This window comes from Taudactylus pleione, unplaced genomic scaffold (assembly GCF_031769625.1).
Source record: "Taudactylus pleione unplaced genomic scaffold, aTauple2 ptg000040l, whole genome shotgun sequence".
Taxonomy (NCBI): Eukaryota; Metazoa; Chordata; class Amphibia; order Anura; family Myobatrachidae; genus Taudactylus; species Taudactylus pleione.
In genome coordinates, this window is record NW_028284442.1 from 32269753 (window position 1) to 32295414 (window position 25662).

Genomic DNA, 25662 nt, shown 5'->3' on the forward strand with positions numbered 1-25662 from the left:
AAACCTTATGGACAAAAGGCTCAGGACGTGCTGCTAAGGTATCGTACAGGAACAGGAAGATACTGTACTTCATTGTATCAACACTTCTATTTAATTGATAATAATGTCTCTGAACTGAAAGCCCTCTTTAGTGTATGGACACATTCTGTCATGTATCTTTTATTTATCAATAATGATTAACAGATGTCAGTCCATAAATCAGAGTGCGCTTTAGACATATATTAAATCAGACATGCCTTTCAAACGTTGTATAAATCTTTTCCAAGGGTCTTGTTCCATTTTTTTGACATATGTGTAATGAAAATTGGATTAGCCTTTTTTTTACGGAATGAATCTCGTAAACAGGCTTTTTTGGCTACGAAACGGGACATATTTTTGAAACATTTTTGTGTCACGCCAGAAACATAGCTGAAAGATTGGCAGAGATGTATGTTGTGAGCCAGTACTGTATACTGTCCAAAAGGGTTCTCTAGCCTAAATAGTTTGTGTCTGTTTTTCACTTGTTCCATTGTTTTATGATATATGAAAACAGGCACAATCTATGTGTCTTTTCTGGCCTAGACAACTCTGTTTACGCCAAGACGCATATTTCTTGCCTGTTTTTTATTATATAAATCGATATTGTACATAACAGCCTTGAAAAATATGCTGCAGCCAAACGTGTCTAAAAGAAAAAATCTCTCATGTTTTGTCTATTGGATAATACAGCAAGCACGCGCCTCTGCCAGGCTCACTCACTTTTCTTATTTCATTTGTCTCACAGTATAGGAGAAGTCTCCATCTTTCTTAGCCATGGTATTAAGGCGCCAATGTAAATGGTGCGTACAGGACTGTGGTCCGCATGGATGGGAATTTGTGATCTTTTTGACCCAGTGAGAAATCCCATTGTGCATAGTTTAGGATTAGACTAGTTAAATTTACATGCCAGGGCAGAATTCGTAATAGCTTTTGATGTTGTAAGCTGGCTGAGTCTGCGGTTTTCTCTGCTGTTGGTCATTGGGGTTCATGATAGAGTTTACCAGCTGCGGCTCCTACCTCTAACTCCTGCCGGTCTGATATGTGCGCATGCGTGGGATCGTGAACCTTTGCGCACAAATTAACAAGCAGGCTTCTAGGGGACTGTGGGCCTGATTCAGAGCTGAACGCTCTGACCAGAGCGCTCGCTCTGAATCAGGGCCCTCCTACCTTTTTTTGCAGCGTCCTCATGGACGCTCGCATAGCTGTGGGTTACCACCCACAGCTATAGCGAGCGTCCATGATGATGGTCTTGACCATCGCGACCATCGGGCTTGCGACGAAGACCCTGCGGTAGGGTCTCGCTGCCGCAAGCCCTGGAGTGATTTTGGCTCTATCAGAGCCAAAATCACTCCCACTGACATCACTAGTGATGTCAGTGGGGCCGGCTTCAGACGGTAGGCGTTCCCATGGGAACGCCTCCGTGTGGCAGGCACGCCCCTGGCACGCCCACCAAAGGGGGCGTGCTGTCAATCAACATCGACAGCACGCCCCCTTTGGTGCGAGACCCGGAGCGACAGCTTGGCTGTCGCAGTCCGGGTCTCGCGCATGCGCACGACGGAGCTCCCTCCGTCGTGCGCATGCGCAGCGGGGCAACATCGACCCGTTTGCGAGCGTCCTTTGCTTGCGAACGGGTCTGAATGACCCCCTGTATCAGCTGCAGCACCTAGAAGCCCAATAGGGCTGACATTATAGCAGGGGAGTGGCTTCCCATTGGAAACTCTCTTTCTCTCTCTGCTGATTGCAGTCCGGACTGGCATTCCTAGGGGGAGAAAAAACCTTTCCCTGGCACAGCCTGTCCATTATGTAATTTGCAGGGAACCCTTCCAATGGGAAGCCACTGCTAGGCAGTCACCGGGGTGTCGGCTTTTACTGGGTGCAGGGCAGTGGATTCCCTACGTAAAATCCTTGAGGAGCCCGTAGGTAAAAACTTCCATCATATTTCAATGTATATTAAACATTGATTTTCAGAGGGTGATCATCAATGGTATCCCCATGTGTGGTGGGAGTCCGTTATATCACCTCAAACCTGCCATCCATGTATTTATTTCCCAGCTGGGCTCTTTGATTGCCTAGTGCCCAGCATGTGGAGCTCCTGGCTGAGCTGGCTCAGAATGGGGTGATCTTTAATCCATTCTAGAAGTAGAAATACAGGGTCTGGAACCAGTTTGTTGGGTTTCTAGTGTACATGAATATCCCATGAAGCAGTGACAGAGCTATTAATCTCTGTGCTTAACCCTTCAAGCTCTGTGCATTTAGTGGTCTATTTTTAAGTGTTGGATGGAGATAAAATTAACAGAAATAAAGTACCAACCAACCAGCTCCTGTCATTTTGCAAACACAACCTGTGACATGGCAGTAAGGAGCTGGTTGGTTGGTACTTTATCTCCGTTCACTTTACCTCCATCCAAGGCTTAGTAAATACACCCCTTAGTCGTAGAGCCACAGGCTGCCTAATAGTAAGCTCTAAACCAGAAGTGCCTCCAAGGCTGCTGAGCTGCTCACACTACTACTTACTGTATGTGAAGTTGGGTGCCATTGACATTAGTGGAAGGAGAACATCCCCCTATGTGTATGAGACAATTGCAGGGTGCGCGTGTATAGTGCGACAGCAATCCTGAAAAAACAGCCCCTAGGGTGACATTCAAGGAATCCAGAGCGACCTTGGACAGAGCACTGAGAATTCAGAGAGTGTAGAAATACTCAGGAGCGGATTGTTAAACTATTGGTCAATGCCGGATCTGAAAACTTGCTGGTTAGTAAATCTACCCCTAGATCTCCAAACAGGATGTAGTTGGGTCGGGATGCCGGCACTCAGAATACTGGCGCCAGAATCCAGACAGCATTCGAAATCCCAGCGCCAGAATTCCGACCACTGGCATTCACACGGTAAGTATTAGGGGTAGGGGGAGGGTTAGGGTTAGGCTGCGGGGGGGGAAGGATTAGGGTTAGGCTGCAGGGGGACTGTTAGAGTTAGGCTGCGGGAAAGGTGGGTTAGGGGGAGGGTTAAGGGTTCGGCTGCTTACCTTTGGGCATCGGGATTCTGACTGTCGGGATGCCACTGTTTGTATTCTGACCGACGGCACCCGACTGCCGGGATCCTGTACCCAACCTCTCCGAACTACCCCTTCCCCTCAGAACAGCCTGACCCTACTCCACTCACCACCACTCCTCATCTCTTCCCACCAGGACAGAACGAAGAAGCGGGGCTTGTAACACATTTTTTAGATTGGTTTTCTGCCAATTATCGGCTGTCATCGATGGGCAAGTGTTGCTATGGAATTAATGGATTATAGATGCTGACCCTTCAATCTTCCAACCCTAGTTTTTGAGTGTCAGGCACAGGGCAGTTGTCTTCAGTAACCTTTCACATTATAATGTGTACAGGGCAGTGACTCCCATGGCAAATACTTTGCCTGCTTCTCATGAAGGGTCACAAGGTAGGATTGGCTCTGAGCCTGGAGTTAGCTAGCAACACCTGGATGCCGATGGGTGGCCCATAGGAGCAAATCAAGATTGATAATTAGAAAGTTTAAAGTCCTAAAATAAACCTCACAGGAGACAACTGTTCACATTGTCTTGATATTGGAATAATGAATGACTATAAACCTCATGTAGAATGGGGGATTTAAGATGAGTATCACAGGCACTTCCTCAGGTGCCATTTAGTTTAGTGCGTCTGTGTAGGAGCATTAGACATTGTGGGCCTAAGTCTGAGCTGCAGGCAAAGCGGCAGCGAGTCTAGATGGCGCGGCAGCCAGATCTCGTACCATAAGCCTATGCGGCTATCCGTGTAGTGCACCACCCACTGTATTTCTACCTACAGAGACAAAATAGTATCAGTATCATCTACTCCATGCGGGGTGTAAGAGATCTGCATGGGGTAATATGCAAATCAAGTGAGGATGGTTGGAACTTGTTAGACTGGTCACTGTAATACAATATATAAAGTTATAGAATGGAAGTTCTCACCAGTAGGGCGCTCTCTCTTTGTGTCTGTATGCCTGCTATCACCTCGTCCATGTGTGTGCCCATGTATCAAGTCTCAGAGTGTTTGTTATATACCTTATTTATTATGTTCTTTAATAATAACCTCGAAAGTTTATCATTTTACAACTCGGAATTGCAGTAGCCTGGTGTGGTCACATCTTTTGTAACCACACCAGGCAGTGCATTACCTGACATGGTTGCAAACAATGCCACCAGCCAGAAATGCACACTGGACGGCTGCCAGAAGATAATCTTACAGCAGTCACCAACGGCACAGGGACCTCCCGGTCCCTCTGCATCCCTGCACCCTCCCCCAGTGTCTGCTGATCAGGCAAACCTACAGCAACCTCCACTTTGCTTATGTAGAGAGGAACAGCCGTTAGGGAAATTCAAAGTCGTGATGGTCCTATCAACTATGATCCGATATATCGTTATTCGATATTAATGTTATGTATTTAAAAAAAAATTAACATTTAATTAAACTGTGTTGGATAAGTTATAAACAGATGCTCTTGACCAAATTCAAGTATTTAAAAAAAACACAATTTCTGAGCGGTTTTTGGAAACAATATTAGCCAGTTAAGTGGTTATGAATGGAACTGTACAGTTGTCAGTTTTGTTGACAAGAATTGGGCATAGAAGAGGACAAGGACTTTAAAAGTTTCAAAGTAATTTCCATTAACACCTTTGGAGCATTTATAGGGCCAAATGTAATAGGGCGAGAGTTTAGAAAATGTGAGAGAAAACTCTCACATTTTTAAACTCAGCCAATGTAATAAGGGCCTAATTCAGACCCATTTGCGAGCGCTAAGCAGGTCGATGGCCGGACAGTGCGCACACGCGGTGTGCGCATTGCGCGAGCCCCAGGCCGAGTGAGAAATCACTCGCTCCGGGGCTCGCTACAAGACGGGGCGGCTGTCGATGTCGTGGGGGTGGCTGCACAAACGGAGGCATTCCTGAAGGAATGCCTGCCGTTTGTGGGCAGCCCTACAGACATCACACCATAACATTTAATGAGCCATTTGCAGTTTCACTGTACCGGCCGTGTGTACTTACACGTGCATGGCTTAATCTTTGAGAGCAGGAAAGTTCTATTAGAGCAGGAAGTTCACTGGGGCTTGCAGTGGATGAGACCCTACCACAAGGGTCTCGTCGCAAGCCCGATGGTCACGATAATCATGACCATCGCCAGACTGCTCGCTAAAGCTGTGGGTGGTCACCCACAGCTTAGCGAGCGGCCTGGAGGCCGGGGTAAAAAAAAAAACGTCCTGCCCTGATTCAAAGCGAGCACTCGCAAATAGCGGGCGCCTCTTCAGGGCCAAAATCCACAGAACATGCAAACTTGGATGTTTTTCAGACTCAAAAAACTCTCAAGATTTAGGGGCCTATGTATCAAAGCTTGTTGAGAGATAAAATTGTGAGAGAAAAAGTATTAACCAATCAGCTCCTGTCATTTTTCAAACACAGCCTATAAAATGTAAGAAGCTGACTGGTTGGTGATTTATATCTCACAATTTTCTCTCTTATCATGCTTTGATACATAGGTCACCAAAATTCTCATCCAGGTGTTTCCTGTATTGAAAATATAACTCGATCAATGTATTAGTGTGAGAGTTTTACTACTAAACTCTCACATTTTCTAAACTCTCACCCTATTACATTTACCCATAGTGTTCTTAATTCTACAACTTCTACACTGTAAAGGTGCATACACACACAACGATTTAGTAAATTAACGATTTTAGTAAACGATAATCGTTTACTAAAATCGTTCATTTACAAAATGTAATGAACGATTTTTTTGAACTACAAACGTTTTTTGCATATACCCTTACTGAAAATCGTTGAGTTGGTCAGTGTGACTGAACTACAAATGTGAACGCGCATGAACGATAATCGTTCATCGTTTTAACTCAGAAAGTGAATGATTTTTTCAACGATTGAACGATAAAGTTATCGATAATCGTTCAAAAAATTGTTGCGGGTGTATGCACCTTCAGAGATTTATTATTTTTGTAACACTGAAAATGCCGGTGTAATCTGCCCTCCCTGCTTCCTCTCATTGCCTACATGTTATATATTTATAAGTGTTTTATGCAAGTTATTATACATGTGTTGTCTTTCTGCATGTAATATCTAATTTCAGTGAAACAGGATCCTGACAATGCAGGGCTGTAATTTCAGTATAGAGCAGCTGGCAGCTTCTCCTTTTCTCCACTAGAGGGAGTATGCGTACTTTGCAGCTCTACAGCTGGTGGTGTTAAATATTACAGTACAGCCATAAAATTATTTAATATGCGGATTACTCTAACAATTTATTTTCTTACTTTTACTTTTCATGAGCTGTGAGTGATTGAATGCTTATTTAATCATTTCTAAAGAGGTTTTGGGAGAACATTTTTACAGAAAGTCGTATATATATATTTTTTATCCTATTTTTTTAATTTCAAAAGACCGCACCTTTGGCAAATATGCAGACGCAGCATTCTAGCCAGTACTGTCCTGCAGCCACCAACAGTCACTTTGAAGGCGTTTCACATGTTTTGTTGTAGTGAAAAGTCCAAGTCCCATTTTACATAATGAGAAAGTTCTGCTGGAAAGGGGGAGTCATTCCCAAACTTTGTTTTAACATAATAATGTTTCTCTATGATTTTAGGAAAATGTGAACATTATACACTCATGTCCAATTTAACAATTCATACATGGAAAGAAAGAAATAGATTGTTTTCTATGGTCAAGACATGGGCAAAAGACACAGGTTGTAAATGTGGGAATGCGCTCATTACTGTGCTAATCTTAATATACATATAGTCAATCCAGCAATGAGTTGTATTCAATGCTGACGCAGTGCCATGATTTTGGTTTTATTTAGGCCTCTTTACAAGAGGTTGTCTGAGGTGCCTGCTGTTTATGAATATAAACAGGGATGTTAACACATAGGGGCTAATTCTAAGTCAAACACATCTGTGGAAGCTTTTCCGTACGCCGCCACAGCCTGCTTACTACTTTATGCTAAAGCAAGTCTCGTGTGTGCCGAGTATGAACGAATGTTATATAGAAATATCTCGCAATAAGCACTTAAGCATAGATATGCCCATAGGTGGAGTTAGACAAGCCCTTTGGATGGAGCATGACACGCCCTTTGGGCGGAGCATGACACGCCTCCTCAATGCATGCATTCTACTACAACTATATTCTCCCTGAAACTAGTTTTCAAAAGTATGCAAGTATCTTAGGGGTCTATGTACTAAGCAGTGATAAGAGACAGAGTGAAAAGTGATAAGTCTGTGATAAGGTGCCAGCCAATCAGCTCCCAACTGTCATTTTTCAAACACAGCCTGTGAGATGGCAGTTGGGAGCTGATTGGCTGGCGCTTATCACAGACTTATCATTTTTCACTCTGTCACTTATCACTGCTCAGTACATAGACCCCAAGTGTCTGCATGCGGGAGGCCAGCCCATACTCTGTTTTTCCGTCATCATTAGTTTCGTGATTTGCAGACACTCCATTGCTGGATGTAAAAGGTCAGTCTGAAACCTGCATCCCATCCCAGACCGCATGGTACAAATGAGCATGGAAGTTGGCTAAACACTCCCACAAGATAAATCAGCTCCGTGCAATCGCCTGGTTGCTGCACAGTTACTGACCAGAGAAGTACATTTCACAGAAAGAGTTGTATGACGACAGACGGATCAATCTGTCCACACTTTCAGTCTCCTTCCATTGGCTTATGCATGGTTCAGTGGGGGTCATTCAGACCCACTCGCGAGCGCAGGACGCTCGCAAGCGGGTCGATGTTCCCCCACTGCGCATGATGGAGGGAGCTCTGTCGTGCGCATGCGCGAGACCCGGCGAGCGACGGGCTCTCCATCGCTCCGGATCTCGCACCAAAGGGGGCGTGCTGTCGATGTTGATTGACAGCACGCCCCTTTGGTGGGCGTGCCTGCCAGACGGAGGCGTTCCTATGGGAACGCCTACCGTCTGAAGCCGGCCCCACTGACATCACTAGTGATGTCCGTGGGAGTGATTTTGGCTCTGATAGAGCCAAAATCACTCCTGGGCTTGCGACAGCGAGACCCTACCGCAGGGTCTCCGTCGCAAGCCCGATGGTCACGATGGTCAAGACCATCGCGACCATCATCATGGACGCTCGCATATGCTGTGGGTGGTCACCCACAGCTATGCGAGCGGCCAGGAGGCCGCTCCATTTTCATGGAGGAGGGCACTGATTCAGAGCGAGCGCTCTGGTCAGAGCGTTCGGCTCTGAATGAGGCCCTGTGAACGCGCAGTCTGCAATGCAATGGCTTGCTATGGTGTATGCACAGTTTGCAGATATCTGTGGAATCTATCTGCATTTCCTTTTGCTTTCTACTCAGAATCAGGTCCATATTTGCTGGCCATAGACTGCAAGATTTTCAGGACAATCTGACCAAACTGTAGAGGGGCTGAGCTCTGGTCCCTTAGTAGCCCTGCCTCCATACACTAGATTATGTATTGGGCACGATGTACAGTACACTGCTTGGAATCGGAAGAACGATGATCGGATGATTGTGAGAGTTTCAAAATCTAATAATCCAGATTTTTCTGCCATTTTCAAGCAATGAATGATTATTGTACTGTACAACATACACTGAGAGATAAAGATTCAGAACTGTCACGCATCGGCCGGATATGAGCAATAATCATTCAGTGTATGGCCGGCTTATATGCTTCATAATACATATTGTAATACATTACATGTAATCATTATACATGATGTTTTCTACGTTAATCTTCTGAGTTGCTGCATTTGTTATGAGAATTCAGGTGTTACCGTCTAAACTCCCTCCCAACTAAGTAATTGATCTTCCTGACCTGTCAAATACTCACTTTAGTTTTTGGCTGGATTTGAAGAGGGGTAGGCATCAGGAAAAAAAAATTATTCAATTTGATGGAAACTTCTAAAGATTCCCATTATGACCTGTATGGCACACAAAATACATGTTGAATTGCCTGGGCCTAAGGGTTGTTTTACAATCGCATAGGTAGCTGTAGTGGTGTAGCCAGGTTTTGAAGTGAGGGGGGAACATTGTGTATAGGTGCTGCAGGGGAAAGTGGCTACATGCTGTGGTGTGACCATGTCATAGTGGTTGTGCCCTTCAGAGCCATTTAATTGCAGCATTGAAGGCGCCTACTGTACCTCCGATTGGCCCTTCCACACTGTACCCTCCCCAGTAGCTCACATTATGTCATGTTGTAGTTTCCCCAGTAGGTCACACTGTAGTGTCCTTAGTAGTTCACGCTATAGTGGTCCACATTATGTCACACCGTACTCCCCCTAGTAGTTCACATTATGTCACATTGTAGTGTCCCCAGTATGTCACACTGTAGTGCCCCTAGTAGGTCCACAGTAATCCTCCTAGTAGTTCACATTATGTCACATTGTAGTGTCCCCAGTAGGTCACACAGTAGTGCCCCTAGTAGGTCACACAGTAATCGCCCTAGTAGTTCACATTATGTCACATTGTAGTGCCCTCAGTAGGTCACATAGTAGTGCCCCTAGTGGTTCACTTTATGCCACATTGTAGTGTCCCCACTGTAGTGCCCCTAGTAGGTCACACTCTAGTGGTTCAAATTATGCCACATTGTAGTGCCCTCAGTAGGTCACACAGTAGTGCCCCTAGTGGTTCACATTATACCACATTGTAGTGTCCCCAGTAAGTCACACTGTAGTGCCCCCAATAGATTACATACTATAGTGCAAAATGTGTCATTGTGCATTGAACTGTCCATTTCACTGGGTAAATGAGCGGATACAGGGGTCTGGATTCTTTTTCAGGAGCCCCTGGATGCCCCCCATCATTCAGGGACAGTAGGCAGGTATGAAAGTGGTATCTATATTTGCCTATACAATGGAGCACATACTCTATTTACTCAGCAATCTGATCATTTTTGCTTTATTAATGTCTACTGTGTTACACTCAGAAAAAATGAAGGCATACTGTATATGTTCTCATGTCTGCATTTATTGTAAGGCAGCCAGAACAAGGCATATTATTCATTTTTTCTTAATTTGCAACAGTCAGCCCTTTTTTTAATTAAACATTATAACAGACTATTCCAAATCTGCCCCGTTGTTTCTGTCCCTTATTATGGCACGCACATTTACTACTCTTTAGGCACCAGCTCAATATACAGTATTTGCCTGGTGATTCATTGTGACATACAGAAAGGTCTGAGCACTTTACCTGTGACATCATGTAATAAATGTAATTCTTCCTATCCTTACTGAGCATGTGTTGCTTCTGAGTATAATCCAGTGAGTCCTGTAGCTTAATGATTTATTAGCATTGGACTAGTGTGGGGGCCTCAACCAGCCTGCATCCTACAGCAAAGCACAAGTCTCCTTACAGCTGCCTCTGGGGGAAAAGCATTCATGCTGCTTAGTTATTATATTAGACACCGAGCCCCAAATTGTCTAGTGCCATACTGAACATCACTAGCAGCGCCATATACCCCAGGCAATACAAACATTACCTCTCTTATTCTATATACATCTGTTTGTTTAGCAAAAAGTGACTGGATTGGATTTCACTTTTATCATGATATATGATATATTGGGCTAAGATACACAGATCAGTCAGCAGCATGCACTTCGGGTATACACTTTACTGCATAGACTAATAATATAAGCATAGTCCAAGGGTCTGGTTGTGGGCTACATTGGAACAAGCGGACTTAGGGCCTGATTCATAGATGGACGCTAATGCCACCACTGCTGCAAATCTGTACGCACACGCTGTCCACTGGCGGCTTTGCAATCCAAGCACTTGTGTACAGAGTTGTAACATCGGAGAAAGATCAGTCAATTATCGACCTTCTGAGTAACCCTATAGTATTGCAGAATGGCTGTGGGAACAGATGTTTGAGCCGTTTATACTGCATATGGAGTCGCAGCCGCAGGCAGGGACATGCAATGAATACGGTTGCAACACGCCTTCTTTTGAGTCGACACCCCCCCCAACTCCCGCTGCCAACCACATACGGTCTCTCCCTGTCAATCACTTCACTGAGAGCGACATTGGTAATGAAACGTGACACATGCACAGTGCGACTCAGATAAATGCGCAAATTACAGATAATTAACTGTAAACATTCCATCTCTGAATCAGGCCCTTAGACAGGGACATAGGCCCTGATTCAGAGGTAGACGCAAAGTTATGCAAATGTCTCTGTCACCATCTTTTGTAAATAGATGGCCACTGACGGCTTCTCAGATCCACCGCATCAGAAGAACATCGGACCTCTGAGCAACCCCATGCAAGTAAGTCATCAGGGCCAGCACTGCGCAAGAAGATGCAGTCTCATTGCAACACGACCCCAAAACAATCGCAAAATGCCTGCGTTTTAGTTGCCACCTAGCCCCCGTTACCTCCCCCAAACAGTCCCTGCCTGTCAATAACTTTGCAGCACATGTGCCCTGTGCTCAGACGATTGCGCAGTAGATAAGAGATCAGACAGTTACGAAAAAATCCCGTCCAAGACTGCCCGATGTCTTAAAGTAGCAGTCTTTTAGTAGGTAAAGCCAGGTTGATTTTGCCTATTAATAGATTGCTACTTTTAAACATCGGGCAGTGTCGCACAGGACTTGCCAATGGCTCAAAGCCACCCGCACACGCAGGGGGGGTTTCTGAGTACCTAGAAACCCCCCCTTCCAGCTGCTCCATCGCTGCGCAGCTGAACTTTTTTTTTTTTTTTTTTTTTTAAAGAGAAGCTCAGGCAACTGTGCCTGCTGTCATACTGTGCTGGCTGTAGGGGGAGCTGCAGCGGCAGCGCACAGTTCCTCCTAGGCAGTTCACATGGCAGCACCAGCATTGTGAGAGGCTGAGAGGGAGCTGCTGCCGGGTGACAGAGATCTGATCGTACTGCCGGCAGTCTCTCCTGGACTCCAGCTGCACTGCAGGTCTGTGTATAACATGTAGCTGTATTTATTTGTGTTTTTAAGTGAGAGGTGTGTGTCAGTGTGTGTGTGTCAGTGTGTGTGTCTGTGTCAGTGTAGTCTGTGTCAGTGTGTGTGTCTGTCTGTGTCAGTGTGTGAGTGTGTATGTGTCAGTATGTGAGTGTCTGTAGTCTGTGTCAGTGTGTGTGTCTGTGTCAGTGTGTGTATGTGTGTAGTCTGTCAGTTTGTGTGTCTGTGTCAGTATGTGAGTGTCTGTAGTCTGTGTCAGTGTGTGTGTCTGTGTCAGTGTGTGTATGTATGTAGTCTGTGTCAGTGTGTGTATGTCTGTAGTCTGTGTCAGTTTGTGTGTCTGTGTCAGTGTGTGAGTGTGTCTGTGTCAGTATGTGAGTGTCTGTAGTCTGTGTCAGTGTGTGTCTGTGTCAGTATGTGAGTGTCTGTAGTCTGTGTCAGTGTGTGTATGTCTGTAGTCTGTGTCAGTGTGTGTATGTCTGTAGTCTGTGTCAGTGTGTGTATGTCTGTAGTCTGTGTCAGTTTGTGTGTCTGTGTCAGTGTGTGAGTGTGTCTGTGTCAGTATGTGAGTGTCTGTAGTCTGTGTCAGTGTGTGTCTGTGTCAGTGTGTGAGTGTGTCTATGTCAGTATGTGAGTGTCTGTAGTCTGTGTCAGTGTGTGTGTCTGTGTCAGTATGTGAGTGTCTGTAGTCTGTGTCAGTGTGTGTATGTCTGTAGTCTGTGTCAGTGTGTGTATGTCTGTAGTCTGTCAGTTTGTGTGTCTGTGTCAGTATGTGAGTGTCTGTAGTCTGTGTCAGTGTGTGTGTCTGTGTCAGTGTGTGTATGTCTGTAGTCTATGTCAGTGTGTGTATGTCTGTAGTCTGTGTCAGTTTGTGTGTCTGTGTCAGTATGTGAGTGTCTGTAGTCTGTGTCTGTGTCAGTGTGTGAGTGTGTCTATGTCAGTATGTGAGTGTCTGTAGTCTGTGTCAGTGTGTGTCTGTGTCAGTATGTGAGTGTCTGTAGTCTGTGTCAGTGTGTGTATGTCTGTAGTCTGTGTCAGTGTGTGTATGTCTGTAGTCTGTGTCAGTTTGTGTGTCTGTGTCAGTGTGTGAGTGTGTCTGTGTCAGTATGTGAGTGTCTGTAGTCTGTGTCAGTGTGTGTGTCTATGTCAGTATGTGAGTGTCTGTAGTTGTCACTGTGTATCTCTGTAGTCTGTGTCAGTGTGTGAGTGTGTGTGTCTGCAGTCTTTTAGATTTTTTTTTGTCATTGATTGTGTAACCTAGTATTTGGAAACCCCCCTTTGCAAATCCTGCTTTTGCCACTGAAAGCCGCAGCCTATTACATTTAGCCCTAAGGATCTGATACACTTGTGGTCAACTGCTAACCAAGTAACAGGGAGCAAGCAGGAGCTGTTGTCAGAGAATCAGCAGGAAGGTTGGTACACTAGTAAGCTGGAGAGCAGAACATGACGCATGAGAGTGTTGGCCTTAACAATAACCTACAGTAGTAAGCAAAGGTCCTGACATCTTTTTTATCCAGCAAGGGGGCAGAGAACCAAAGGTACATGTAGCTTCCGGCACTGCCTCACATGTGCAGAACTCTGTGTGAGGCACAGGACCTTTACAGGCATTCAAGTATGTGAACTCTTTCTATACTATAATTGTTTTTTTCTGGTGTCCAAGAGGTCTATATACTGTGTATTGCAGAGAGATAAAGTGAACGGAGATTAAGTAACCAGCTCCTAACTGTCATTTTTCAAACACAGCCTGTGACGTGGCAGGTAGGAGCTGATTGGCTAGTACTTTATCTCCATTCACTTTATCTCCATCCATACAGGCTTAGTAAATAGACCCCTTAAATTATTTTTCTGGTGTATATTTTTGTACCAACGAAGTATTTAAGACTTGGGGATATATTTACTAAAGTGCAGGTTTATAGAAGTGGAGATGTTACCCATAGCAACCAATTAGATTCTACTTATCATTTATCTAGCGCCTTCTAGAATATAACAGCTAGAAGCTGATTGGTTGATATGGACAACATCTCCACTTCTATAAACCAGCACTTTAGTAAATATACTCCTATGCACCAGAAAAAAAGAAAAATGTGGTATAGAAACAGTTCATGTACTTATGTAAATGTACCGTGCGGCACACAGAATCACCCATATGTATATATGTGTGTATATAATTATATGTATGTGTATAAAACAGTAAAGCCACCTAACAGTCTGTTCTTCTGCTGTTTAGTGATATATCAGGACAGAAGACTACAAGGATAGAATAGGTTTTGTCATAACCTGTAAGAGAATATGGCAGCCTGTGATAAGAGGTTACAACAGGTCAGAGATGCCATTGCAGCAGCTCACAAAGACTGCTCCGCTACTGAAAAACTACAGTACTATGACCAATGGTCAACTCAATATGAAGAGGTAATGTAGTCTATGTGTTATATTTATTTGTTAGAGACACTTCTTTAGTTGTGAAACCTATTTTTTAAGGTGTGAGGAGGAGATTTAATAAAGCTTCGAGGGAGATAAAATTGGAGATAAATAGGACCAACCAATCAGCTCCTAACTGTCATTTTTCAAATACAGGGATCTATTTACTAAGCAGTGTTAGGAGAGAGTGAAAAGTGATAAGGTGCCAGCCAATCAGCTCCCAACTGTCATGTTTCAAACACAGCCTGCGAGATGGCAGTTAGGAGCGGATTGGCTGGCACCTTATTACTTTTTACTCTGTCTCCTAACACTGCTTAGTAAATAGACCCCACAGCCTGTAAAGTGACAGTTAGGAGCTGATTGGTTGGTACTATTTATCTCCAATTTTATCTCTCTCCAAGCTGTATTAAATCTCCCCCTCAGAGTCTTTAATATACATACATTATATGTTGATATTTATATCTAGACCTTTTATATGTTAAAGCCTCTAATAATTTAGGTTTTGGGGGCCTATTTATAAAACAAATTTCTCTAAATACCCTGAAAACTAACATTCGTTATCACCGCTATTTATGGCGATGGGGGAACAAGTTTCATTGACAATTTATCTTGCTCTTAATGCTGGGACAGCTGCTCCGATACACAACTGTTCTGGCAAATCTTGAAAACTTGACTCTTGCTGCTAAATGATAGTGGCAAAAGTTTTTTTTTTTTTTTTTTGCAATATATATTTATTGGTTTTAAATGAAAAAACAGACAGCACTTCCAAAATGCAAACAAATTATACAACATTGCTATATAGAATAAATCTATACACTGATATATATTTTCGAAACCTATATTAGAAATCCAAAACATACAATGAATAATTCACTATCAGAAAAAATATATATATATTTCTATATATATACGAAACAAACACACACACATATACACACCAAAATAAAAGACGAAAAAGACCAGACTGGGGAAGACACATTGGGAATGGGGGGAATAGGGGGACCTTGAACACCAAATATTCAAGTCAAAGCTGTGGCATATTCAGTGGAAGTTTTAAACTCAATCCAAGGGAGCCAAGTGGCAGCAAATTCACCGTATTTCTCAACTCCAAGACGTAAATCTTCCATATCCATATAGAGGTCTATTCGGGCAAACCATTCCTTAAGTGATGGAAGAGCTACAGATTTCCAGTGAGTAGGTATTACAGCTTTCTCTGCACTGTTAAGGAATTTGAGGAGAGATTTTTTATATAATGTTAACGGCCCAGGATATAGGTTTAGCAGCCAAAAGGAAGGATCTGGGGGAACAACCTGTCCTAAAATTAATGCAGAAACAGAAGTCACTTTCTCCCAAAAGGGGCGCAATGCCTGGCAGTCCCACCAGATATGTAGGGGTGAGCCTTCTGCGGAATTACATCGTCAACAACAATTAGATACAGTAGGGAACATTTTAGCTAGTATTTGAGGGCACCTATACCAGCGTGTAATCACTTTATAATGAGTTTCAATAACAGAGTAGCTGACTGAACTGGCAAAAGAATTATCAAAAATCTTAAGTCTGTCCTGAGGGGAGAAAGAAACTCCTAAATCGCTTTCCCAATCATCTAGAAACTTGGGGGGTAAAGAGTATATATTCTCAATCAATAGTCGATAACATAAAGAAAGAGAATGGGTCAGACGAGTATCCATCAAGCACATATTCTCAAAGGAGGTCAAAGGTCTATTGCAAGCCAATCGCACTGCTCCACTTTGAACAAAATGCTTTAGCTGGAGGTATCGCCAAATTTCTGCTGCTGGCAGGGCCCATTTGTTCTGGAGAGAGCCAAAAGATATGACCCTACCTGATTCCACCAACTGCCCAACCCGGGAGACTCCCTGCTCAATCCATTTGTGAAACAGATGTCCAGAAGTACCTGGGGGGAAGTCAGGATTGTCAAACAACGGTGTCGGGTGAAAATAGAGAAGATATCCATGAACATCTCCTCAGTCTATTCCATCGAACCAGGGTAGGGCCTATTGTGGGATGAGACAGACCAGGAACCTTGGACCTCCATGGATATGTAGAGAGGACCTTAGAGGCCGAATAGCTTTCCAGCTGAACCCACTGTCTAGCATCTCCAGCCCTCGTCCAGTCCATTATGCGACCAAGCATAATTGCATCGTAGTAAGTGGGAAAGTGCGGAAGTTGAAGCCCCCCCATTGTCTTGCGTCTAAATAATATAGCATGTTTAAAACGGGGTTTGCGACCCCCCCCATACAAAATCTCTCACTATATTTTGTAACTCCTGAAACCATTGTTTAGGTATATGTATTGGCAAAGATTGAAGTAAATATAAGACCCTAGGTAGAATATTCATTTTAACCACACTAACCCGTCCCAACCAAGAGAAGGTTTTATTTGTCCAGGTCTTTAACTATAATCGCAGAATCTGGAGTAATGGTTTAAAATTATGGTCAAATAGCTTAGAGAGTTCTCTATCTAGTGTAACTCCAAGGTGTTTGAGGCTAGATGTGTGCCAGGAAAATGCAAATGTATGTTTCAACGAGGCTATGGAGTGTGAGCTGGCTGTTAGGTTTACTGCTACAGATTTTGAGTAATTAACCTTGAAATTAGACAGAGCACCAAATCTACTAAATTCCGCTACTATATTAGGGACGGAAGTAACCGGGTTGGAAAGCACCGCTAAGAGGTCATCCGTAAATAAAGCCAATTTGTATTCATTTTCCCTAACCCTTATACCCGTCACATTGGGATTAATCCTAATAGCACACGCCAGGGCCTCTATACAGAGCACAAAGATAAGAGGGGATAGAGGACAGCCTTGTCTAGTACCGTTACTAATCCTAACCGTATCAGATAATACCCCATTAATCCGAACCCGAGCCGAAGGTAAGTGATAAAGCACCATTATTCGATGTAGACATTCAGGACCCAGACCTATGTGCGTTAGAACACCCTGCATAAACAATCACTCAACCCTATCGAATGCCCTTTCGGCATCAGTGGAGAGGAGGATAACTGGAGGAGTCACCGTTGGCCAAATGTATCAGATCTATTACTTTAGTGGTATTGTCCCGAGCCTCACTCCCCGGGACAAAACCCACCTTATCTGAATGTATAAGATTCGGAAGTAAAGTTTTAAGCCGATTGGCCAGGAGTTTAGCAAATAGTTTAATGTCTACATTGAGCAATGATATGGGACGATAACTCGAACATTGGGCTGGATCTTTTCCCATCTTAGGGATAACGGTAATGTGTGCCTCAAGGGCTTGAGGCGAAAAGAATCGTCCGTCTGTAATAGCGTTAAAAGCTAGGAGCATTTTGGGAAGCAATATTTTCTGGAACGATTTATAGTATACAACAGAGAAACCATCTGGGCCTGGGCTTTTCCCAGATGGGGTCATCTTAAGTGCCCCCTCTAGCTCAGAAAGGGAGAAGGTTGATTCCAACCAGAGCCTATTTTCATCCGTGATAGTTGGGAACTGTACGTCGCGAAGATATTGTGCTACCAACCCTCGAAACATGTTAATCTCATCTGGGGACTTAGGGTCTCCCAGGTTATATAGCTTAGTATAGTATGATTGAAAATCAGATGCGATATCCCGAGAGAGTGTGTGAGTCTCGCCCGATGGAGCATTAATAGATTGGATAAATAGACAGGCTCTTTGTGCTCTGAGGGCCCTAGCTAAGTACTTGCCCGGCTTATTCCCCCACTGGAAAAAGCGACCCCTACAAAGGTGAAAATCGCGTCTCACTGAATCAAAAAGAAGTTTATTCAGGGCTATTCTGGTAGCTGTCAACTCAGTGAGAAGTTGGGGAGAGGGACACCCCTTGTGAGATGTCTCTAATGATTTAAGCCTCTGCAAAAGAGCCTCTTTCTTTTCCGTTTTTTCCCTCTTTAGCATTGACGCCAACTGGATCAGTTTACCTCTGAGGACGCATTTATGAGTCTCCCAGACCGTAACACTGGAGACCTCCGGAGTTTCATTAATTGAAAAATATTCCTGTAGGGCCAACTCCAGTTGAGTCTTACAACGAGGGTCAACTAGAATTTGTTCATTCAATCGCCATAAGCATTGTTTAACAAAGGGGTATGAGGTCAACAGCGTCACGAAGATGGAAGAATGATCCGACCATGTAGTGGGCCCAATGTCAGAATGCTGAAGAAGGTGAAGGAACCAATGCGGTAAAAACAAGTAATCGATTCTAGAATATACATTATGTGGCTTTGAAAAGAACGTATAGTCTCTATCACTGGGATGCTGGAGCCTCCAGGTATCTATCAGCTGATGTTCATGCAGGGTACGTCTTATTTGCTTATGTCTCTTTGTGGAGTGTCTAATGGAGGGTCTTGAAATATCAAGTTCAGGTTGGACAGACCAGTTCAAATCCCCACCAATGACAGGGATACCAGACACCAGAGGATCTATCTGATCAAGAATCTGAGCAAGAAACACCGGCTGGTTCTGGTTGGGTACATAAACATTAATAAAAGAGTATGACTGGCCATACAAAGAGCATCTAACCATATGCACTCTACCCTCTATCAACACAGTATGTGAAAAATCTTGAAAAGGGAGTGTCTTTGAGAACAGCATGGCAACTCCTAATGATTTAGAACTACTATTGTTATTAAGAAAAACATTGAGATAATTACGATCTGAAAATCGAGTAGCTGAACCTGATTTAAAATGTGTCTCCTGAACAAACACCACCCCCGCTTTAGCTGCATAAAAGTCTCGGAGAGCCCTAGAACGTTTCTCTGGAATATTGAGTCCCTTGGCATTGACAGAGACCATTTTAATAGTCTGCATTCGCACATTAGCCAGCATCATAAAAGTCAAAAAACACTATGTGGACAAGGTGAGGGAAAGACACAAAAGGAAAGTACAAGGGGGAAAAAAGACAGACAACATACAACCCACATAACATACAGAAATTAACAATCATACAATGCAATAAACTAAAAATGCAAAGAATCATATAAACGGCACCACCTGAAAGCCCGAACCCATACATGTCCAGTATCCCAAGGGGCGCCGTGAACAAAAAAGAGAGAAAATCAAGAAAACACATAAACAAATATGATAGAACCGCCACTTGGGAGCTCAGGCGTGAAAGACACGACCGAGACCAAGATATAGGAGGCGGTAAGGGGGTCACCGGGGGTCAGTGACCACAGCATCCCTGAACATTAAACGAAACTGATAAGTAATGAGTACACTCAGATATTTGCAACCCAATAAAGTATACAATAACTAAACAAATTATCTATGGTAGTTGGCCTATGATAAAACAGGTCAATGGGTTTATATAGCCGGAACATCGTTATAGAAATGAAGCATATCGCTATCGACAAGATACATATCCTAATAGTATGTTACGTCAGTTAGAAATTAAACACATCACCGGACATTAAACTGAGCAAGAATTAACGAATAATTTTCACTAAGGAAAAAAGGCTTTTTTGTGAGACAATAGAAGAATGGAACCAAACCACTCCAACCTGAGTCAGAATGTAGTATTCATTCCCCTCTGGCAAGAAGGTCAATCAAGTAGCTTGCTCGGAGGAGACCAGTCGTGTTTAGGTAAGGGACCCGAGAGCACGTGGGACCTTAGGAGGTTTAGGGTTACGATGCACCCTCTGCCAATCATTGTTTGGGTGGGCAAGTTCCTCTGGGATGGAGCGTAGTAGAGGCTCCTGCCAATCCGGTAAGACAATCAAAGGCAGACCCAAGTTTGAACAGAAGGAAGCAAGATCCGCTGAGTCCTTGAAGGTATACATCTTGCCATTGTGAGAAACTTGAAGGCTAAATGGGAAGCCCCACCTATATTTGATCCCCAGCTTGCGGAGTTCTGTAGTTAAAGGCTGAAGTGCTCTGCGTTTCTGTAAAGTCAACCAGGACAGGTCCTGGAATATCTGGATATGCTGATCATCCACATTGATAACATCTCTCTGACGCACTGTGCGAAGAATGCTCTCCTTCTGGGAAAAATAGTGGAGGCGGCAAATTATATCTCTCGGGCGGTCTGAGGGGGCGCCTCTAGGCCTCAAGGCACGATGAGCCCTGTCAAATTCAATTCGGGAATTAGGATCTGCACCTAGGAGCTCATTGAAGACTTTAGTGAGAAAGTCAATAATACCCTGAGGTGGAATATCCTCCGAAACTCCTCTGATCCGCAGGTCATTCCGTCTTCCATGGTTGTCCAAATCGTCCAATCGATCATGTAGTTGTTGAAAATCAGAAGCTTGACGGAGGACAACCGCACGGAGAGCGTTGTGGGCAGCTGCCGAATCAGAAGTAAATTCCTCCAGAGAGACTAGTCTAGTTTCGAGCTGGGACATTTCTGATTGGATAGAGGCAATCTCTGATCGGACAGTATCACGAAGTCGGTTCTCCAACTGCTCAAAGTCTTGTTTCGTGGGCATGGAGCGGAGCATAGTCAGGATCTGAGAAATCCCCTCTGAATCCGCAACAGGAGCATGATCAGAAAACTGTTCCTCCATCTGAGACGGGGAATCGGGCTTGTGATATATCGGGTGTGGAAGGAGCCTATGCGTCCTCTGTAGGAGCCGATCCCTGCAAGAGGAGAAACTGACGCAGAATAGAGGATGACATGTTGTCCGAATGATGGGTAGAATCTTGTCTTTGGGATTTTCTCCCTGTTTTTTGGGAGCTCTGCTTGCCTTTCACCATGGAGCAAATATAATCAAGATACTAGATAACAGTAAGACAGCACGTAGGAGTAAAATACGATATCAGTTGCGCAAGTAGAGTGTAAGGTCACCAGGGACGCCGCTGCCACCTTCCCCCCAAAAAGCAGCTATTCCGGCATCATTAAGCGTAACGGGGTGGTTTCCAGTATTGGGTGTTGGTAGCGCCCGCAGAAAAATTGGGTATCATTAGGGCATAAGAATTGGCGTGTGAAATCAAAAGCAGGCTCATATATCTATTAACTAAGAGCTTTGTGAGATGTCCAGAACAATTACAGCAGCTAACCACTAGATGGGGCACTAATCTCCAAATAAAGGACAGTCCCCAAAGAAAAGTCAGTGATGAGATATCCCAGCAAAATGTAAAAATGTGAAATATAAAATATAAAGGATTTACTTTCCTGCTGTACTGGCTAACTGTGAGGCTGTAATGGGGAAGCCACTTGAGTGAGTGATCAGGGTTTCCGATTTCTGAGGGAGCCTGTAGTATTTCCTAGGAGACACACTGCCTGTCTCTTCACATGTGCAGGCAAGATGGCAGGGGTGTAGATCTGCAGGGTCAGTAACCTCCACAGCTGGGGCTGTCTGCGCAGCCCAGTGAAAGTGCCCACAGGAGTCTGCTGTGAGAGCAATCCGCCCTCCTCTCTCCCCTCCGGATGCTGGTGATATGCAGCAGCGGGCAAGGAGAGGTTCCAGCGGCAGGAAGCAGAAACGCCGCTACTAGAGGCCGCGGCTTCTACACGGGGGTAGGCCCCGATCTTTACGTCCGGCGCCGGAGGTTGCGGAGCTCGCGGAGAGCAGCCAGGAGCAGCACCAAGTTCAGGTAAGGCTGCGGGAGGCAGTTAGATTGTGGGAAGGGCGGGAGTCACCCGGTAAACGACGTTACAAGTCCCGCTACAGCCGGAGCTCAAACACCGCACATCCACCTCGTCCACCGGCCAGGCCACGCCCCGTGGCAAAAGTTTTAATCGCAGGGGCAAAAGTATGTGGAGCATGATAAATAGCACAATCGTAAATTCCCCTTGCAGTGTATACGGACAGTATGTATAGGGACAGTAGTGTACTCCGATTCTGTCGTTAATGCAGGAGATATATACCGAAATAATCATAAGCAGGAAAGAGAGGTTTGATAAATATCCCCCTTGATCTGTTATGTTCCCATTATATTGTGTGGAGCCTCCTTTATTTATGACGTAGTTCATACATAACTTAATGTAAAGGCTATATAGTCAAAGAGCAGTATAGTGCTGAAAATGACTGAATGCAGATGTTCGGCCAAACAGGCACCAACAGAAGCAACCGCTTTCCATGGGGCATATTCAATTTGCGGTGGGTTGAGTCACAATGAGGTGCGAGCAGGAGTGAACGTTCACTGCAATCTAGGGGCTGCTCGTGGGATGATCGTGAGTCTGTAATTGTGAATAGCTCTGGGCACCTTACCCTTGTCATTGCCATGCTGTAGGACAGCGGTGCTCAGCCGTTTTTGGTCACCTCTCACATTGTTAAACAAGCTGTCTCTGGATGCAAAGTGATGATGTACCAGCAGAGGGCGATCACATCACATGAGAAGCAAGCCATGCCCCTCCCCTGTAACATATTTGGCTTCCATTACCTCTGAGATGGCAACATGGCAAGAAAATGTGATATGTTTTTTGAGTACTGATTTATTTATTTTTAATGTTGTTCTTTTGTGTTTAAGGATGTCTCGGTATTGGAATACAAGGCCCCGCATTTGGCTGCGATTTCTTTGGCCTCAGTGTGTAAATTAAATCGGGGGTCAAAGCTAGTGCTGGATGTAGCTTGTGGCACTGGACTCGTAGCTGAAGAGGTAATAAGAAAAGTTTTAGGTCGCATGTCAGAGTGGGTCTTTCTCATCCTTCCTATGTGTTCAGCCCGTTGCTGGTTATTGGAGAGTAGGTGGAACCACCCAACATTTTCCCCCCCTATTTTCCATTACCAGTCCAGGCTGAGAGGTTCGGGGCTGGTAATATATCACAGACACTTGTGCCTAGATGTCCGTGAAATTACATTTTGCCTTGTTTTGAGATCTGAACTTGGTGGGAAGATCTAAACCAAAACCAAATCACATCCCTAGTTTTAGGGAAGTACATTATCAATTAAAAATTGGACCCTGGATCCAGAGACAGGTCACAAGTGTATTATAGAGTCCATAATGTTCTTCGTGTTGCCTATGTGTGTCTTACTATCCCACAATAATAAGGCTGGTGGCCCATGTATTAGCTTTCCCTCCCATAATGGGAAACCTATAATCAGGCCTGGATGAGCACGGCTGGTACTGTAGTTAAAGTCATCAATCTATGGATGTCTGTGGGGTGGCTACTACAGACAGATCCTCACTAAGGAATATACTTACCAGCCACAGTAGTTTATGCAAATACAATCTTTACAAATATTTAGGCATCAGCTATTGTACATTGAGGACACTATTTTGCTGAAAATTTACTTTTATTAACATGAATACTATACTGCTTCTTTTAACATGATAAATTGACTTTTCGTACATTGATTCAAACGAAAAAGAAGTTTGCTACCCATAGACAAACAATTAGCAAAAATACTTTATTAAGAGTTAATTTTTTATAAGAGATCATCGCTGTTTTATACAGCACATATTGGATCAATATTTAGTTGACTATAATGTCTCTTAAAGCATTGGTTGGTATATGATTTTTTGTTTCCAGTTGCTTCGCTGTGGATTTAAATTGTTTGATGGTTTGGATGGCAGCGCGGGGATGCTGGAAGTTGCTAAGAACAAGCGACTGTACCAGGAGCTGAAGGAGTGCATGCTGGGACAGGGTCCGCTACCATCTAACTCTGGTAAAAGAGACCTTACAGTGCTGAGAACTAGTTATACAAATTTTCATTGTTATGTTATGAAATGTCCCCATTGTCATTAATCACTTCTAAATCAGCGTGAAGAGCAGACTAAGGGGCCTATTCATCATAACTAACAACTCTCTGGAGGTAATTAGGTTTAGAACTCGCATGGAGTTCTACCTATTACCGGAGGAATTTATCATTCCTCCTCCCTATAACTATCTATTCCGAAAAGCTTTCATTTTTGCGATGACAGCTTTTCGGGAAATAGATAGTTATCCCTGCCTGCTCTAACTTACCGCATCTGTAATCAGTGCTGTGCATGTGCTGTTACATCTGTAAAACCAGCGCATGCGCAGCACTGCCTACAGATGCGGTAAGTTTGTGTCCTCCTCACTCCGCTCACCTTCCGAAATCCGAAATTACATAATTTTCGGAATTTGATGAATACCATAATTTCCATATCCCCATACTAATGTACTAATGTATGGGGAGTGTGGAAATTAACGCAGGGGGACTTAGCAAGGAGATATCAGTGTTATCTCCTGTGCTAAGTGTCATCATGAATACTAAAATAACGTTAATTAAGGAAAATGTCCTTAAAAACGTTATTTTAGTGATAATGAATAGGCCCCTGAATGTGTCCATTAAACACACAGAGAACCAGATATGGTATCACTTAAGTCCAGGCCAGGATGCAAACGAAAATAGCCACCCCCAAATGGTCACTTCCTGGCAATCACTCTGTGATGTGTAGAACGCATGTACAATCGGCCATCTGCGTGCGTAATCGCAGTTGCGATCGGTAAGGAATCAGGCCCCATGAGCGGACGATTTAGGAATATCTGAAAATTTCCCACGTTACCTATCTATATTTTTGTGCCCCATTTATTACAATTCTCTTGCCGAGACAGGGACCCAGCTTGAAAGGTACCCGAATATCTCTCTGTGTGGAAAAAAGACGTTAGCGTAGCCTATGGGCCACAATGGCTTACCCCATCTTAAGATGGAGTCAGCCATCGGGACCAATATTGGAAAGGTTAGTCTTTTCGGACCTTCAGAAATTGGGCATTTTTCAGCGCATTGACTGCAGTATTTACTTTAATAAATAGGCCCCTTAATGTGATATTGGAGTAACTGGATGATACACATTATACCTAATTTTACACCTTGCATGTCTTCCAGACAAATATGATGCGGTTATTATAGTAGGAGCTCTGAGTGATGGAAATGTACCTGTATCTGTGGTTCCTGAATTGCTGCGTGTCACCAAACCAGGTGAGCGAAAACACACCAATGCGTTTATTCTGAATATATATATATATATATTTTATTTTATTTTTATTTATTTTTTTATTTTAACATGCCGGAGAAAACTTGAGTATTTTTATTGAGTATTTTTATTGATTCGAAAGTTAGAGACAACTCTGCTTTTTTTGTGTGTGTGTGTGTGCTTAGGTGGCCTCCTATGTCTGACCACACGTAGTAACATCTCTAATCTGCAGTACAAGGCTGAGCTAGAAGAAGCCATGTCTGATCTACAGAGCAAAGGATTCTGGGAACAGATCTCTGTACAGGAAGTGGAACAGTGGGAAAAAGCCGTATCAAAAAATGAGGTTACAGAGGATTCTGATTACATCCCTGGTATCATATACCTTTATAGGAAAGCCGCATCCTCCTCCACTGTTCTTTAACGACATGGCTGTTTTTTGCTAGGTTGTTAACTGTATTTTATTT

General features: G+C 43.8%; 1 protein-coding gene across 3 annotated transcripts; it reads left to right on the forward strand.

Moving 5' to 3' along the window:
• Positions 1–25619, forward strand: LOC148538503 (methyltransferase-like protein 27). Of its 3 annotated transcripts, XM_088454143.1 has the most exons (7): positions 1–38; positions 11241–11309; positions 14182–14363; positions 22787–22915; positions 23790–23925; positions 25111–25203; positions 25384–25619. In XM_088454143.1, exons 3-7 carry the CDS (start codon positions 14244–14246, stop codon positions 25617–25619), a joined length of 714 nt encoding a protein of 237 aa, XP_088310269.1. In that variant the 5' UTR covers positions 1–38; positions 11241–11309; positions 14182–14243. The 3 variants fall into 3 exon arrangements, with proteins under 3 accessions (XP_088310269.1, XP_088310279.1, XP_088310287.1); XM_088454153.1 differs by lacking the exon at positions 11241–11309 and having other exon boundaries at positions 9–38; XM_088454161.1 differs by lacking the exons at positions 1–38; positions 11241–11309 and adding an exon at positions 13301–13366.
• Positions 25620–25662: the final 43 nt, after the last annotated feature.